The sequence below is a fragment of the Pimephales promelas genome, chromosome 13 (genome assembly GCF_988280905.1).
Source record: "Pimephales promelas chromosome 13, fPimPro1.hap1.1, whole genome shotgun sequence".
Lineage (NCBI taxonomy): Eukaryota > Metazoa > Chordata > Actinopteri > Cypriniformes > Leuciscidae > Pimephales > Pimephales promelas.
The window spans coordinates 22,038,251-22,054,989 of record NC_142781.1 but is presented as its reverse complement, the minus strand read 5'-3'; the positions used below and the strand labels follow the sequence as shown (position 1 = coordinate 22,054,989).

Genomic DNA, 16,739 nt, shown 5'->3' with positions numbered 1-16,739 from the left:
TCATATACAATGATATGTTTTGCCTTCCTGTTTGCTAGAATTTCATGTCAATTACATCAAACAAATCACAGATTTTTAAACTTTTATTTAAATCCATCTTTTTTAAATCCAAGAAAGTATGAAACACTGAAGATTTTTTTTTAAAATATGAACAAAGATCAGTATTTGCATATATTCCTTTTAATATTTCTACATTTTTTCATTATAGGTTTAGATCACAACACTCACAGCTGAAAAGCCTGTGCAAATGTTTGAGCTGTTTGTCTGTAAATTTATATCATTTGCTTTGGTCCTTATACTCTATTTGATTGATGGCCCTTCACAAATATGACTGCTGATGAAGAATAGACGCAGTGATCTGCATAAACCCCATTGTTACACAGTCTTGATAATCTTTTACAAAATCAGTACTTCATGTCATTAATTTACCTTAGCCTAAATAGGCCAATTGACTTGAATGTGGCAACTTATTTCAAACAAAATCATGGAGCACCAACTGTCCAAAGTTTAGCCAGACTGCCTGCTCTTAATCCAAACATTTACAGCACCTATTAATCGTTATGATATCATGGCCACGTTGTTAGTTCTCACTGATCGCAGGTCCAAAAATCTGCTCTGTGGCCTGTATGAATGCCATGTAATTCAAACACAAAAACAAACCAACCTGGTTATTTCACAGGATATTTCAGACAAGATAGCGATTGCAGAAGTGCTTGTTTATTAATACAAACATGTAATAATTTACCCTACACCCTTGTGCAAGCATTATATTGCATTTTCACATACTTCACATCAAGCCACAATAACTCTATAAGGTGTGAAATATTTGAAATGTTAAGACCTCTGATAAGCCGATTTAAGCTTTATCTGGACCCTAAACAAAACCACATAGCTCGATTGCTCTGATCAATAGTCATATAGTCCTTATTAGAAACAGATACTGTAGTTTGCGTAAAAACTGAGAGACTTTATAAATCTGTTTATGAATATTACATGATTATCTTTGGGATACTGAAATAACTAAACACAATAAATGTTGCTTTACTCCATTAAACTCCGTTCACATCAATTCTGTGAATGCACAATAAATTAGGGTTGAATTTACAACAGTTTGCATAGATTCCTGGGTTTCTTATGAGAGACGATTATGCATGGACAGCTAGCTGAAAGGCATCAACAAGAGTGTTTTTCTTTGCTTTTTACAGTATTTTTAGTGTCCTGGTGCAAGGAAGGAAAAGTGCCCACGTACTATTAGCAATCTACTCTCCTTATTATGTCTGTGCCTTAAAGGGATAGTTAGCCTAAAATTTTAATTTTGTGATCATTTACTCACCCCTGTGTTGTTCCAAATCTGTGTGACTTTCTTTCTTTTGCAGAACACAGAAGATATTCTTAATGTTTTCATCCACACAATGCAAGTCAATGGTGTCCAAACCCTGTTGACAAAAGCCGTCTATAAAAAGCAGATATTTAAAAAAAAAAAAAAAAAAAAGTTGTAATGGTATTTATGGTCCACAGAAAACAGAAAGTCACATAGTAAATGAGAATTTTCACATGGCTAAACTATCTTTTTAAGGGCAATTGTATATGGAGCATTATGATAGGTAATGGCACTAGAGCTATTTGAAATAATGACAAAATGTTAGCAGTATGTGCTTAAATCTATGCGTTCACAACAAAAGAAAGAGCACCACCAATAACATAATAAATGACCCCTTTGACAAAAGATATCTTAAATACTAAAGTTAAAATGTTGGTAAACTTTAAACTTTAACAAGCCAATGTGCACCATCATTAAAGCTTTATGAACATATATTATTAATTGGATGTAAAACTAATAGCAATGGGTCAGTTTCCTAACTACAAACCTATATAGCATTTTCAGCTGAAACACCACTGATAGTGTGATTTAGTTGATATCTAGCCTTAACTTAACTAGATATATTAGAAAATGAAAACAAAAGCTTGAGGCACTATATCCCACCAAAAACATTGAGCAAGACATCCAGAATTTGCATACACATAGAAAGTGCAGTTGTAAAGGTTACAATTGGTGTCTAAGTGCATAGATTTGTTCTCACATTTACAGTATGGCTTATTTCAAAGATTCGAAGGTTGCAGAGAGAGAGAGGCCCCTCATTGTCTCTTGGTGTGCTTGGAGTTGTAGTGGCTCCGCATGTCTTTCCGGAGGCGGAACTTCTCTCCGCAAACGCCACAGATGTACAGATGCACATCCATGTGCTTTTCCAGATGCTCGGCGCTGGGGAAAATCTGGAAACACACCTGGCAGATAGTCTCTCCGGCAGATAGGTGAGAGATCATGTGTCGCACATGATCATGTTTAAGGAACGTACCTTGATCGCACACAGGGCAGACGTACCGTGCCATTCCCTTGTGCATGTCAGTGTGCAACCGAAGCTGTCGTTCGCGCAGAAACTGTTTCCCGCAGGTCTGACAGGTGAACTGCTTTTCCTTGGTGTGCACGGTGTAGTGCTCTCGTAGGTGACACCTTTGGTAAAAGCCTTTGCCACAAATTGCACAGAAATGCTTGCGCCGATGGTCTGGCTCGCCGCTGTCCTCCAAGAGAACGGGCCGGAAGGCCTCCTGTTCCGGACAAGACAACGTATGCTCCACTGCAAGACTTTCACTTTCAAATATCAACCCACAGAGCGGACAGCGAAAGCCCAGGTCGGCTCCTTCCAGCAAGCTTTCATCCATAGCCTCGGCATCTTCAAGCAGAAGCGAATCCTCACCTGGGGAGTCCGTCTCGGCTCCTTGGGATTCACCGCAGCGCTCTGCGTGTTCCTGCAGCTGCCTGCCTTTAATGAGCACTTGGCCGCACCTTCCGCAGGCGCAGATATGCCCCATGTGGCTGGAGATGTAATGAGCAGACTGATTCTCCTCCGTCAACAGGGTTCCGCACAACTCGCATGGAATGCACGCACCATCTTGCTTTTCCTCTTTGATCCGGTGGACCTTTGGATCCGTCTCTAGCCCTGTGCTTTGGCCCTCCAAAGCATCCATGGCGGATACTCCAGCCTCTTCCTCGCTGTCAAACTTAATCTGGTCGGCAAGATTGTCTTTGTATGCCCTAGTACGGAATTTGCAGCTCCCTACGTTGTGGTTCCCTACCTTCACGACTTTTATAGTTTCCAAATCGCTCTCGGAGTCATTGTCTCGTTCCACTTTAATGGTTATATTCCTGGAGAAGGCAGCTTCGCTGTCCATGCCAGTGGCGACAGACCTGATCACGGTCTCTCCATCCAACTTGTGGTCTGACCAGTCCTCTTCGCCCTTGCAAACGGCTCTGTGTTCATCTGCACCCTCTGAGTTCGAACTCTCGGCTTTACCAGCATCGCCGTTGCCCTCTTTGCCGACTTTGGGCGTCTGGAAAGCTTTGCGATTGGTGCATGTGAGGATGTGTTCGATGAGCAGCTTTTCACAGCTGAACACAAAGCCGCAATCGTCGCACGTGTATGTGCGTCCAAACCGAGGACGTTCTTTCATGGCAGAGCTTCGGCCTGAAGTTCTCTTCCTCAAGTCACACGGCTGATCTACAACAGTCTCCGAGTGTGGCTGAGGGTGTGGAATGACCACATCTTCAGAAGGCCTGACAGTTGAGATGTTAATGGTTTGACGAGCAGTTGTGGTTGAGGCTTTTGCTGTGCGTTCATTCTCAGAAGGGCTTGGCCGTTGCTGCTCAAACATTCGAACGCCAAACATCATTTTGCCTCCAACCACGCTGGATGAGGACGAGGAACTGGACGATGAAGAGGACGACGCAGATGACGAAGGTGTCAAATTGGACGTTCTGATGTCTCGGAGGTCCTCAAGAGAGTCTGGGATGTAGTACATTTGTAGGTATGTCATAGATGATTTCAGCTCCTCAAACTCATAGTGATCCACAACGATTCGGCCAAGGTACATGAGCTGCAGGATGAGATCGAAGCACTCTGCGCTGATCTGCATGTTGCTGAGATCAAACCGCGCCGTCCCCTGCTGATCCCGGATGAACATCATTCTGAAGTAAGAGCTGCAGGCTGCCAGCACGGCCTTGTGGGCCCTGAAATAAATGTCCCCTATGGCAATGCAGCAGTCACAGAGGAAACCCCATTCCCTTTGGTTGTTGAGCTGCTGCAGGACATGCTCACTGTGGCTTGGCCTTGCCATTACCCTGTGAACAATCATAAAGAAACACATAGCAATTAATAAGACCCAAGTTTGAGGAATCGAACTTTTTCACAGGTGCCATTTGGCCTATTTTTAACTTGAAATGTCATGCTGTCAAAAAATTATAACACTCATCATGACAAGACACCCAAAAACAGACAAGCACATGTGTATGCCTGCATAAAAACAGGATGAAAAAGAGAAAACAACTTCTATGAGAGGGTTTTATAATGCAAATATTCACTGCCACTTAAAAAGCTTTTTAATGGTTTGTAAAGAAATCTCTTGCTAATTTTATTTGAAAAAAAAATTAAATTGTGAATAATTATTGCAATTTAAGATAACTTGATTTCAATAGATTTTAAAATGTAATTTATTACTGTGATGATACTCTTTAGTGTCACATGATCCTTTAGAAATTATGCTAGTCAGCTGATTTGGTACTGAACCCTAACTTTTGAACAGTAGTGTATATATAAGAAAAACATAGATAAAACAGTCAAAATCAATAATCAAGTAGATACATAGTCAGTATTGAACACATAGTCGACATTAGTCACTACCACCTAGATGTAAAACCTTTGCCATTTGTCCACATTAAACAAATATTTGCACTATATTATAACCAAATGGGCAACTCACCTGGGAAAAAAAATCCCTAAAAAAGCTAACTTGGTCAATAAACTCAATTGGTTTGGCTATAATAATTAATGGAATCTACAATATAATTAGTTAGCTTGAAATTTAGCTCGTTTCCGTTGTTCAGCTCCATGATAAAGCCACCAGAGAGGTTTACATCCCGCCCCCGCGTTCTCATTGGCCCATTTCAGAGACAGACTCATGCGGGCGATATGGCTGTCAATCATACACCGCACTTAAAAGTAAAATCAAACTACTTGGTCAACACACAAAAGATCTGACCATACGATTGCCTATAGTGTCAACATCGAGTCTGAAAAGGACCTGTTACTCAAGAGACAGCAGAACAGAATATATCTGACCGTTGTCGTAGGGAGATCTCTCACGCAAGCATGCAGTGCCACCCCCGCGCAGCTTCCCGCACATACGCTATGAGCTTCATATTACTGCAGCTCGTGTTTACACGCAAAACACACGGAAAATACTCACCGACGGTAATGGGCGCTAACTTGTAGCGAACGACAGAATTCGAGTTAAAACACAGAGCGAAGAAGTTCCACCTCTTTTGCCTTCGTCCAAGCGAAAACTTGGGACGAGAATAGCTAATCTCGAGGGCGAAGCCCCTTCTGTGCAGCGCGGATGAAAGAACTTCCGCACAGCCGCTCTGCGAGCTCTATCACCGCACTGAGATCCGGCCCCGCTCACGCAAATCCAGCCCGCCCCAGCACGCGCAGCACAGTGAAAATGCAACCAAACCATGTATGAAAATATGCTCTTCAGGACGAATGTGGTCACACTTGTGTTGAAAACGAAATAGAAATAATTATGTAATATATCTTACATTTAGTTTTTTTGTTTTCAGAAAGAACTAGCCTATTGTTAGTATAGCCCATTTTAATATAATGTAATTTTTATATAAATAATAAAAATCGCTACCAACATGCCACGCATTTTGGGGAACTGAATTTCTCCTAAATTTTGAATTTGATTATAACTGAAATGTGAAATATTTTTGTAGGCCTATACATTCATTTTACATAGCTGGTCATTAATATGTTGTTTGGATTTTTACATTTGATATAATTACAATTCTCAAAAATTAAAAAAAATATATATATTAATAAAACAAATTTTATACATTCAATCAATTGACTGCTATTGTGTTGCTATGTCTATAATCTAAGAGATGTGTTAAAGGCGTTTTTACGCAGATGAGTTTAAAGACGTAGTAGGCTATCATTTTCAAGTAGGCTCTTTAAGTTGTTAGAAGTGTCCCTATATGTGTGTTAAACTAAAACAATTTTATGAGCGCCTCGGGTGGTCTGTCAGACTCTTTTGCAAACCTGGATTTGCTCTCTCGTCCATGCAAGGTTTCACATGTTTATTCTTCACGCATTTTTGTTTAGCGAGCTTACCACACTAGACTAGCATTTATACTGGGCCTGAGTGATCTTTCAGAACAAAAATGTAACGAACGAGCATTTAAACACAAGCGCCTGCTTTATATGTTTTCACTATGCGTGCGTCTGGATCAGACTCAGCTAATGTACAGTACGGTCACGTGACGGATAACAAGCTAAGCCGTCAATCGCATGAAGAACCGCGAGACCATAAGAGAATTTCCCTGCTGCAACAAACACGAAATTATTATCGGTTTCTCTCATATAGTTGGTAAGATTGCATTTTTTTGACAGCGTGAATGCATTTGTCTGTGCTTTAGGTAATGCATGCTTTGTTGGCCAAGGTGCATGAAAACGGACACCTTTTCTTCGACAACACTTGATCGGTGTAGACTAGACGTGTAAAAATTAACATGATTGTGTCGCGGGCAAATCTGCTGGGAATAAGACCATGCATGTTACAGAAGCATGAACTAAATGACTCCTACACGATATTTTGTGTAATAACCTTTCGTTGACATTTTTCTGTGCGATATGTTTGCTGTGTGTTTGTTAATGTCCTTTTGTGCAATGAAATATAAGAATCACTGTCAGGTATTCTCTGGTCAGGTCTGCATGCAAAGATTTTAAAATGTTGCACGAGTCTGTAACCGTTAAGTACAATCCAGTCGTTGCTGCTTATTACGTGGGCTATATTGATACAATGATTCAATATGTCATTCTTCGATTAAGTTATAGCCTATGGAACGTGCCGCTTCAGAAGAAAATTATTCCTATAAAATCCCCAAATAGTACCATACCTATAAATAATGTAAGAATGTAATTTACACATGCGTTTCAATGTAAAAAAAAAAACAAAAAAGCCAATCCTCTCCAGATGTAAACATCTGGTATGTCTGAAAATTTGTAAAAATAATATTGGCATTTTGATCGATAGAGGTCGCCAGTTACTCAGTAAACTCAGGCTCAGAGACTCTTCACTGGCACTGGTCTATTCATCTGCGGGACAAGGAAAAAAATGTATAGTCCGTGAGAATAAAAAACAGAGAAATATAGTTTAAAGTATTATTTAGTAAGTCCTTTAGTAAGTAAGTCCTTTCACATAATCTTTGTATTTCTGGTGGAGTCATGCATTTTGAAAACATTTTTCATGCATTTAAAAAAAAAAAATCTATTTTAAATATTTTATGATATTCGTTAATTTATAAAAGTTCCCTTAAAGTTGCTGTATTTGACATGAAATAATAATGACTACATTTTTTTAAATGTTTTGACCAATATTCAAGTTATACATAGGGATTTATTTGGTTGAAATCTGTCTTCTACATATGTATGTTCTAGGTTGAGATGGACGTGTCTGGTCATAGTCTGTTCCTCCTGCAGCAGCTGAACGTCCAAAGGGAGTTTGGCTTTCTGTGTGACTGCACTGTTGCCATTGGCAATGTATACTTCAAGGCTCATCGTGCAGTTCTTGCTGCCTTCTCAAACTACTTCAAAATGATCTTTATCCACCAGTCCAGGTTAACTAAAGCTCTAAAACTACCACTTTTTGAAACTACCACCTGTTGACTTTATCTTGAACTGTAACATATCAGTACTGAATCGAAGGGTCATCCATCATGCTTAATAGTCTTGTAATTAAAAAAAAAGAATGTGAAGGAAGTCAAAATAACTTGATTTATAAACAATAAAAGTTGTTTCATTTTGATAATAATATTAAATATAAGCAAATGACAATTATGCACAATTAGTTGAGAATTAATACAGTGCTTATTGTGTTTTTAATTGACTGTCTTGCTTTTTTCAGTGAGTGCATCAAGATCCAGCCCACAGATATTCAACCAGATGTCTTCAGCTACCTATTACACATCATGTACACTGGCATGGGTCCCAAACAACCTGTAGACCAGGGCAGACTTCAGGAAGGCATCAAGTTCCTCCATGCATACCAGCTCTGCCGTAAGACAGGCGAGAGTGGCCCCGATGCGTCCTCTGACCCCATCCGTATGTCCAATCTGTATGGCATCCAAATCTCTTCGCAGCTGGCCAGTAAAGAGAACTCGGGCCTGAAGGCTGGTGGTTCACGGGACCCTGAGGACAGCTGCTCCAGCACTAGGGCTGATCGCACACATGGTCGTTTAGCTCTCACTGTAGGGCTGGAGGGCATCGCATCTGAGCGACAGCCTCAAAGCTTCCATGCTGCATCCTCTGTGGCCTCGGGGGATGAATCTGACATTTCGGCACGGATCAAACAGGAAAGGGTAGAGGAGGAAGAACAACAGGAAGCCGACAAAGAGCTTTGCTCTCTCTCCCCAGCCCAGGTGAGCCCCTGTCGAGCCAGTCTATTCAAAGATGGCCCTCTAGCGCTTTTGTGCCCCCGGTGTGGTGAACGATGCATGTCACCCGAAGGCCTACAAGAGCACCTTTTTACCCATACAGCCTGTGCCCTCGAGCCTAGCGGCCTGATAGAAGGCCCTTCAGAGGACAAAACCGGGGAGCACACGTCCCTGGAGGAGAGGCGGCTTCATAAGGAGCGCATAGACTCTGGTAGTCTGGAGGAGGCCCTACGGCAGAGCCAGGCCCTGGCAGATGAGCTGGCTGTAGAACTCAGACGAGGCGGCGGGACCGGACGGAGCGGCAGCCCGTTGGCAGCCTTCACGCGAAAGCGCAAGATGGCCTGTGCCGTCTGCAATCTTCGTTTCTCGCAGAAGAGCCAGCTGCAGGAGCACATGTTCTCCCATGTGGGCAAGCCACTGCGATACCATCGCTACAGCCGCTTCTGCGGGCAGCTGCTCCATGGCTGCGAGGGCCAGCCTGATATTACCGCAGCCACGGGAGAGGACGCAGCCAAAGACACTCAGGATAATGGCAGCTCCTGCTACTCACTGGACTCTGAGGTCTCTCAGGAGAGCGTGGACGCAGTGACTGTGGAATGACTTCGTGTTTGACATATTCATGTGAACACACAATGTAAGGTAAAGGAGCCTTCTGGGTTCAGTACGTTAAGCTTAATTGACAGCATTTGTGGCATAATTTCGATGACCACAAATATATATTTCCACCTGTCTCTCCTTTACTCAAAAACTAAAGAGCAAAAATCTGGGTTAGACTGAGACACTTTGGAAGTGAATGGGGTAAATCCCTAAAATGTTTAAATAAGCACTGTTTTAATAGTACAGCCACAAGACGTAAAAAATTGTGTATTACCACAATCTTAGTCTGAAAATAAACCCCCTTACTATCCTTTTCTAAGTTTCCTAAGTTATACTACTACAGGCGCACGTTGACGAGCACTTGTGTGGGGTTAAGAAATACCTGCAACCTAAATTAAAAAAAAAAAAAAAAATATTGATCATAACTTCTGGAAAGATATAGCGCAGAAACTGGAAGGATAACATTTTCTAGTATCCTTAGAAAGTGTATATACACTCTAGTCAAGTGAAAAAAAAAAGTATTTAAAATACATTTATTTCACACTTACAGTAGTAAAAACCATTAACATATTTACTGGCAGATCACTTGATACTTGCTGATATAAATATTATAATTACATTTTATTTGGAGTACTTCTTTAGTGCACAATGCACTCTTAATACTAAGCCGAAATTGTGTTTTAATAACACTATTAGTAAGAATAGTATGATCTCTGTATAATATCAGTCTTTAAATGCAAGATATTTAAAGTGTACTTAAAGTATACTTGCAATAGTTCCACTTTAGCACAATCAAATATAGAATATCTGTTTCCAGATGAACTGAAGTGTATTAATTAAAATTAGTGGTTGAAATTTAGCAGACCATAAGTATATCAATTTAGTAGACCAACAGTACAATTGCAGGGCATATTAAGTACATAAATATGTAGTTATTTAAAACTTTCTAACAACTTTTAAGTTTCATTCCAAGTGCCTTACCATAATGTTGATTTTTGCTTTTTTAAGCATTGACAAGTCGAAATTATGTCTTGTGCAAAATGCCATAAATGCTGTTGATTGAGTTGAACTTTATTGAAAACAGAATATTCCTTGATTGAATTTTGTTTTCTGACTCAGCACTTCTGTTCTGTCCCGTCCCAAAAGTCTCTGTCAGTGTTAAAACATAAAAATAATTTTGTTTAAAACTTAGTGTTGATGATAGTAGTGTTGATATATAATGACGTTGCTGACTCTTGGATGACTGAACACTGTTGGATCAATTACATATTCAAAGAAAGTATGAAATCAACAAGCACATGCGCAGGAAACTCAAATAGCATTGTAAAGTGGCACATTTGACAAACGACCGTAATCTTATTAGGTTTTAGAGGCCAGTTTAAGCTAATAAAATATGTTTTTATTTCTTGTTTATTTTTGGGTTGTGGCCTAATGAGTGAAACTGACTGTGCAAAGAGACTAAATGATTTCTTCCCTAAATCGAATTTCCTACAAAACGGGTTCAGTGCCTTACAATATATTTTGCCAAACATCTCTGTAAAGAAAAGCACTTAAACTATTGCTCAGCCTGTTGAACCAAATCCAGTTGTTTTTCATTTTCAAGTTAACAGTGAACAGTGCCTATTTGTGCAAAGTTGTCCAAGACTTCTACACAATCAGAATAATCTATCAAATGAATGTGAGCAACTGGTGCTTTTCTAAAAGCTTTTTGATGTTGAAGGATTTTCATGATTATATTGTGTATGAACCAGCAAGTATAATCCAAGTTTGCTAACAATTTTAGTACATAAACTGGGGCAGTGTGTAACTAAGATGGGACAATGCCACTGGAAATGTCTAACGTAACAATTCCTGACAAAAACACCAACGGCACATAGTTTCCAGTCATGTTTCAAACACTGAGACATGACAAAACATTTTATTTAGAATGATTGATCAACTTTAAGACATCACTGATGGTATACATGGTTTCTTTGTGCTGTATTTGAACTGTCAAATCACCATTTTTGCAGTTATATTAATTGAATACCCAAATTAAGGCTGGCGTACTGTGATGAGTATTTTAAATCAGCAAAACTTGCGTTTGTGTTATTTGTGTGACTTGTGTAGTGCATTTAAACAGTCCCATTTAGTTTTATTTCATCATCAGCACTCAGTGCCATTGTGTGATAATGTGTTTGGTTATTTATTTATTTATTTTTTAAATAAATGGCACATTGAATACTGTGATTTATAATGCATATGCTTTGTTTGTATACTTGTCATTGGTTTTAATGGTTTACCCCTAAAATGAATATTCTATCATCACTTACTCCTGCATGACTTTATTCTATTACTTTTAACACAAAAGCTTCTTTCCAGTGAAATTACCCTGCACTTACCTGTTGCTGTATGTGTTTCAGTACCGTTAAGATTAGAAAATTAGTCTGGTCACATAGTAGGACTACAGGCGACTTTCCAGTTCCTGCTGGATTCAGCACCCCGAAAGTTCCTGATATTTGAAAAAGTATAGGCCTATCGAGCAGGTACTTTCTGAGGGAGAATTTAGGGGACCCTGTTCCCTGCAGTCGAAACACACCAAGTAGGCTACCACCCCAAAAGCCTCGTTCCCATAGGGAAAGTTCCTGGTCAATTTGTCCATTTGGACCCCATGGACTTTCACTGCACATTCTTCAAAATATTTTCTGTTTCGCAGATGAAAGAAAGTCATAGGTTACAGGTGTGCAACAACATGAGGGTGAGTAAATGATGACATAATTAAAATGTTTGGGTGAACTATCCTGAAACTGACTATCTTGTAGTAGCATCTTAATGCCACAAGAGAGTAGCATGTAGTCACAAAAGCAAACATCTTGCCTGCTGCCAACTCTGCCGGTAACACTTTATTTTGATAGTCCACTTTAGACATTCAACTAACTATAAGTAACTTTGCCGCTACATGTCAACTAACTATCATTAGAGTATTAGTAGACTGTCAGCTTAATATCTGCTTTATTTTGTTGGTCCCCCAACAGACATTCAACTGACTGTAAGTAACTTATCAACTACAAGTAAACTTATTCTCCTAACACCTAACTTTAACCTAACAGTCTACTGACAGTCTACTACAGCCTATTAATACTCTAATGACACTTAGTTGACATGTAGTTGAAAAGTTACTTATAGTTAGTAGAATGTCTAAAAAGTGACTATCGAAATAAAGTGTAACCACTCTGTCATCCTTCAAGCATTACTCCCAAGTTTGTCATGTATACAGTCACTTAGCATAACATCTAACAACTTCACCGTAGGCTTCTGCCAGGGCTTCATTTAAATATGAATTGAGCAACCAATACACACACCTGGGTTCTTAGACCAATTATTATCATTAAAACGTTGCCTTAAAGGGATAGTTCACTTTGAAATTATTTTTTGATATGTTTTAGCTTACCTCAAAGGCATCCAAGATGTAGGTGTCTTTGTTTCCGCAGTATTTTCAATTTTGATATTTTTAGGTCAAACCGTTCTTGTCTGTCAGTCATGCAATGGAGGTCTATGGGGTCCACCTCAAAGAGCATGCACAGAGAAGTCCAAATTAAACATGATTTAATGACTCGTAAATGTAAGTACACATTGATGGCCTAAGACACGAAACGAGCGGTTTGTGTGAGAAAATGAACAGTATTTATATTGTTTTTATAATATATAATGTTTATAAATAACACAGTGAATACAAACTTTTCCACAATCTGACATCACATTTCCAATGAGTTTATACATGCATTAATACAATTCCTCTCCTCTTTTATGCAGCTTATTTATACAGTCTCAGAAAAATATGAAATTCATTCGCTGAATAAAGAATGTGAATGTGTGGTTATTACGCATGGTCCAAACCTATCTGATTGTGCTGCATCTCGACAGTGAGCTGTTCCACAGCACCACGGATGGCTGCTCGCACCATTGAACTTGCCGTCTGAATCAGTAAGGTCTCATTACATCGGCCATGGTCATGTTCAGTAGGCACATTTAGGTCAGAAGGATGTAGTGTGTTGGTTATTTTTAAATGTTGCCAGGACCCATTGATTGTAAGACCATCAAACTGTGGTGCCTCATTCATGTTCTCTTCTTCTGATAAATATGCATGCTCTATAGTAATCACTGGCCTGCATTTGGCATAATTCTCTATAGTCTCCTTATTTAAGACTAGCAGATCACTACCTGATGTGGTGGCCGGAAACTCGGAAACACTGCAACATGACAGAGGAACCGCAGAATCCAAAATACCACTTGTTTGTAACACCTGATCCTCTTCTTCATTCATACTCGCAACTTGGTCAGGACACATTTCCTGCTCTTTATCCATTTCAGACTCCATATTGACGTTACTGCTCACATCTGCACTGAATGTAAATGTCTCTGGAATGATTTCTGCTTTTATTTCGTCTTCTTCCTTTTGGCTCCCTTTGAGAGTGTCCATAACAGCTGCAGAGAATGGATTCGGTTGATCAGCTTCTTCTTTTTGTGTTGGATTGTGAGGACTAGACTCAAACTGATCAATAGGATGTGCTTTCTTCCTTCTTGGAAAGATGCGATAGATCTGTTTAAATGTCAAATCTTTTGGTGCCGTCATCTCCTGAAAAACCATGCCACTGCCTTGCTCTTTACACCTGACATTGGAGGTGGCTGATCTCTTAGAAATGGGCCACACTGTGAAGAAAACTCTCTTTTTACTTTTTCCATTAAGAACTTCCTTATTGTTTGCACTACTCATTTTATTCTCACACACAGAGTTGCACATGTTGTGTTCAGAATTGTTTTTGTTTTCTGTTCTGTCTGATTCCTTCCTCTTTCCACACCTGAGGAGTGAGGAAAATGTCCTCTTAATGGATGTTTTTGAAGTGCTTCTGGTCATGTCGATTTTACTTTCCATATTTTCATCTTTGCTTTCACCCTCCTCCAGTGTTACAAGAATTCCTGAGGTATCTCCTGGAGCATCTGGTTTGGTTTCCCTCTCCTCTGAGGCTTTTTGAGGGCTGTGTTGGGTAATAAGTGAGGATTCATCATCTTTTCCGTCACTGTTCTCTTGATCATTATTCTCCAATGTGCCATCACAATATTTCGCTTGTCTTTGCCGCCTCTGTGATTTACCTTCAAATCTCTCTTTTGATTTTGACTTCCCCAGCAAAAGCCTGGGTGGACCTGTGAGTTTTCTCTTCAAGCCCCCCTTCTCTTGGCAGTCTGGTAATTCAGTCTCTTGTGTGGACATGGTTAATCAAACAGTAGGCTATTACAGTCAATAATTGATCTCACTGGCAATATTGGATCAATTAGGCCTACATGAGCGGGTGTTTTCTCCACTTACATATTTGTCTGCTTAAAGATGACGTGGAAATGCTGCAAACCAACACAAAAACATTGTATTACTGAACTTAAAGGCTGTATGTCACTTGTTGGTTGAATCATATTCAGTGACTTATTTGTCGTTTTATATATCATGCATTTCAAATGTCTATATTTAATTATATTTTTATTCAGAGACGACACACTGTGCAATGTTTCAGCACAAACAACAAACTCGCATACTGGGCGTGACAACAAATGCGAAGTCTCTTTATATGAAAACATCCTAAATAATTCAGGCTAGGCGTTTTGCTAACCGGTTCTAACAGTAAAAGTTAACTATAAAAATACGATTAATGGCAAAAAACAACTTCATCTCTTTAAATTAGAGGCAACATGAATAAATAAAGATATAATGTCACAACTCGACGACCGCTAACGTTACTCCGATTAAAAACGTATTTTTGTTTGTGGCAAAGTAGTTAAACGGTTATTACTTTTACATTTATGATGATGACAAATATACGCCAACTCATGCGAAGAGCAACATGGGAAAACTTAGATTTTAAAAGTGGTACAACAACGTACTCATTAATGTTAAGTAAAAAAAACCTACCTGTAAAGTGAAGAACACGACTTAAACTTGTCACTGTTGTGGCGTTTATAAATCCCCTCGCAGAGTCTGCAGATCAGCCGCGCGCAGAGACTTGCGCGGACACTCAGCAGCACAGCAGGTTACACGCCTATCGGTTTCCATAACGACCAGCTGATTGACGCTTTATGTGAGCGTGCACGTCACCCATCCAATCAACACGGCGGAGGCACGGCTAATGTGAAGATTAATATCCATCATTCCGGCCACATACACAATTTCCTAACAATTACTATTTTGCCATTTTTGTCCACACATAAACGTCGAAAATACACCACACTGTGAAATTATTAACTACTTTGGGCCCTTGAAACTTCACTGGAAATTATAAATTATTTTTTTATTAATGTGATAATTACCTTGTTTTTTTTTTTTTTTTTCCACATCCAATGTCTTTATTTCATCTGATCAATTATGTCTCCTTGGTAAACAAGTAGCCTACCAAGATTTGATTACTTATTTTATGGGCAACATTGTTGGTCTAGATTAGATAAGATGATTTTAAAACTGAGGGACAGTTTTATAGTGTTAATAATGTTAATAATGACCTTGGCTCACCTTGGACTATATACTGTTAAAAATAGGCAATATTCGCTTTATCAGTTCAGTGGCCCTCAAATGATCACAAACAAAATTCTTTAATCTGGCATTTAAACGAAACGTCCATGATGAGCAGATGGCACACATAAATTAATTCTCATTTGGAAGCTCGCTTGATGTTTGCAATAGACATATGTGCAAATATGACCTGTTATCTCATTTTCACAGGGTCTTCTTTATAGTTATGTTTGTAGTAGACATTTCCATTTTTTATCATTCAGGCATGTTTTAAACTTTGTTCAGAAGAGGGATTGCCTCTTTTATTCGGGATATGACAAAAAACTTGATATCTCATTCATGAAATGTTTTTTCAGACTCAAAGCCAACAATGCTAATAGTAACTTAAGGTCCCAGAGGAAAATATGCCCTTGGAAGCCTGTGTATGTATGTTGGTTTTCCATGAAACCTATAAAATTTTAAAACATTAAAACAAGAAGGCAACAATTTGTTAAAATAAGCCCAAAACATTGGGTTTATCTTTAGATTAGCTCATTTATTCAAAAGGTTCAACACAGCAATTAATGCAACTGTTTTTTGGTTGTTAATGGGCAGATACAACGCATGGAATGTATATAATACTGTACACACACACACACACACACACACACACACACACACACACACACACACACACACACAGTACTGGGTAGTAACTGATTACATCTATAGCACACTACCGTTCAAATGTTAGGGGTCGGTACGATTTTTTTGGACAGAAATTAATACTTATTTTCAGAAAGGATGAAATTAAATTAATCAAAAGTGACAGTAAAGCCATTGATAATGTTACAAAAGCTTTATATTTAAAATAAATGCTTTTCTTTAACATTTTATTTTTCAAAGAATCAAATGAAATCACAGTTTCCTCAAAAATATTAAGCAGCAGAACTGTTCTCAACATCGATGTTTTCTTGATAATAATAAACTATATAATAATAGTTTCTTGAGCCCCAAATCAGCATATTGGAATGATTTCTGAAGGATCATGTGACACTGAAGACTGCACTTATGAGCTTTACCATG

General features: G+C 39.0%; 3 protein-coding genes across 4 annotated transcripts; 1 reads left to right on the top strand and 2 right to left on the bottom strand.

Annotated features, from left to right (window-relative positions):
* Positions 1-1,985: 1,985 nt before the first annotated feature.
* On the bottom strand, positions 1,986-5,457 carry zbtb1 (zinc finger and BTB domain containing 1). Its single transcript, XM_039693158.2, has 2 exons — positions 5,299-5,457; positions 1,986-4,174 (listed from the first exon to the last, which is right to left on the bottom strand). The coding sequence occupies exon 2, from the start codon at positions 4,168-4,170 to the stop codon at positions 2,137-2,139; it is 2,034 nt and encodes a 677-aa protein (XP_039549092.2). The 5' UTR covers positions 4,171-4,174; positions 5,299-5,457; the 3' UTR covers positions 1,986-2,136.
* Positions 5,458-6,160: 703 nt separating this feature from the next.
* Positions 6,161-11,371, top strand: zbtb25 (zinc finger and BTB domain containing 25). Its single transcript, XM_039691810.2, has 3 exons — positions 6,161-6,480; positions 7,551-7,729; positions 8,017-11,371. Exons 2-3 carry the CDS (start codon positions 7,557-7,559, stop codon positions 9,143-9,145), a joined length of 1,302 nt encoding a protein of 433 aa, XP_039547744.2. The 5' UTR covers positions 6,161-6,480; positions 7,551-7,556; the 3' UTR covers positions 9,146-11,371.
* Positions 11,372-11,464: 93 nt separating this feature from the next.
* LOC120493385 (uncharacterized) lies at positions 11,465-15,406 on the bottom strand. 2 transcript variants are annotated; one of them, XR_016146027.1, is made up of 3 exons: positions 15,081-15,406; positions 12,573-14,518; positions 11,465-11,826 (listed from the first exon to the last, which is right to left on the bottom strand). XR_016146027.1 is itself a non-coding variant. In XM_039691960.2 (2 exons), the coding sequence occupies exon 2, from the start codon at positions 14,388-14,390 to the stop codon at positions 13,002-13,004; it is 1,389 nt and encodes a 462-aa protein (XP_039547894.2). In that variant the 5' UTR covers positions 14,391-14,518; positions 15,081-15,406; the 3' UTR covers positions 11,465-13,001. The 2 variants fall into 2 exon arrangements, 1 of the variants encoding a protein (XP_039547894.2); XM_039691960.2 differs by having other exon boundaries at positions 11,465-14,518.
* Positions 15,407-16,739: the final 1,333 nt, after the last annotated feature.

What these genes read in the sequence shown, in the direction of transcription:
- zbtb1 (XM_039693158.2), bottom strand. Translation starts at nt 4,170, where the DNA reads ATGGCAAGGCCAAGCCACAGTGAGCATGTCCTGCAGCAGCTCAACAAC.
- zbtb25 (XM_039691810.2), top strand. Translation starts at nt 7,557, where the DNA reads ATGGACGTGTCTGGTCATAGTCTGTTCCTCCTGCAGCAGCTGAACGTC. An exon ending in ATCTTTATCCACCAGTCCAG is followed by an intron (nt 7,730 to 8,016) that starts GTTAACTAAAGC and finishes TGCTTTTTTCAG; the next exon opens with TGAGTGCATCAAGATCCAGC.
- LOC120493385 (XM_039691960.2), bottom strand. Translation starts at nt 14,390, where the DNA reads ATGTCCACACAAGAGACTGAATTACCAGACTGCCAAGAGAAGGGGGGC.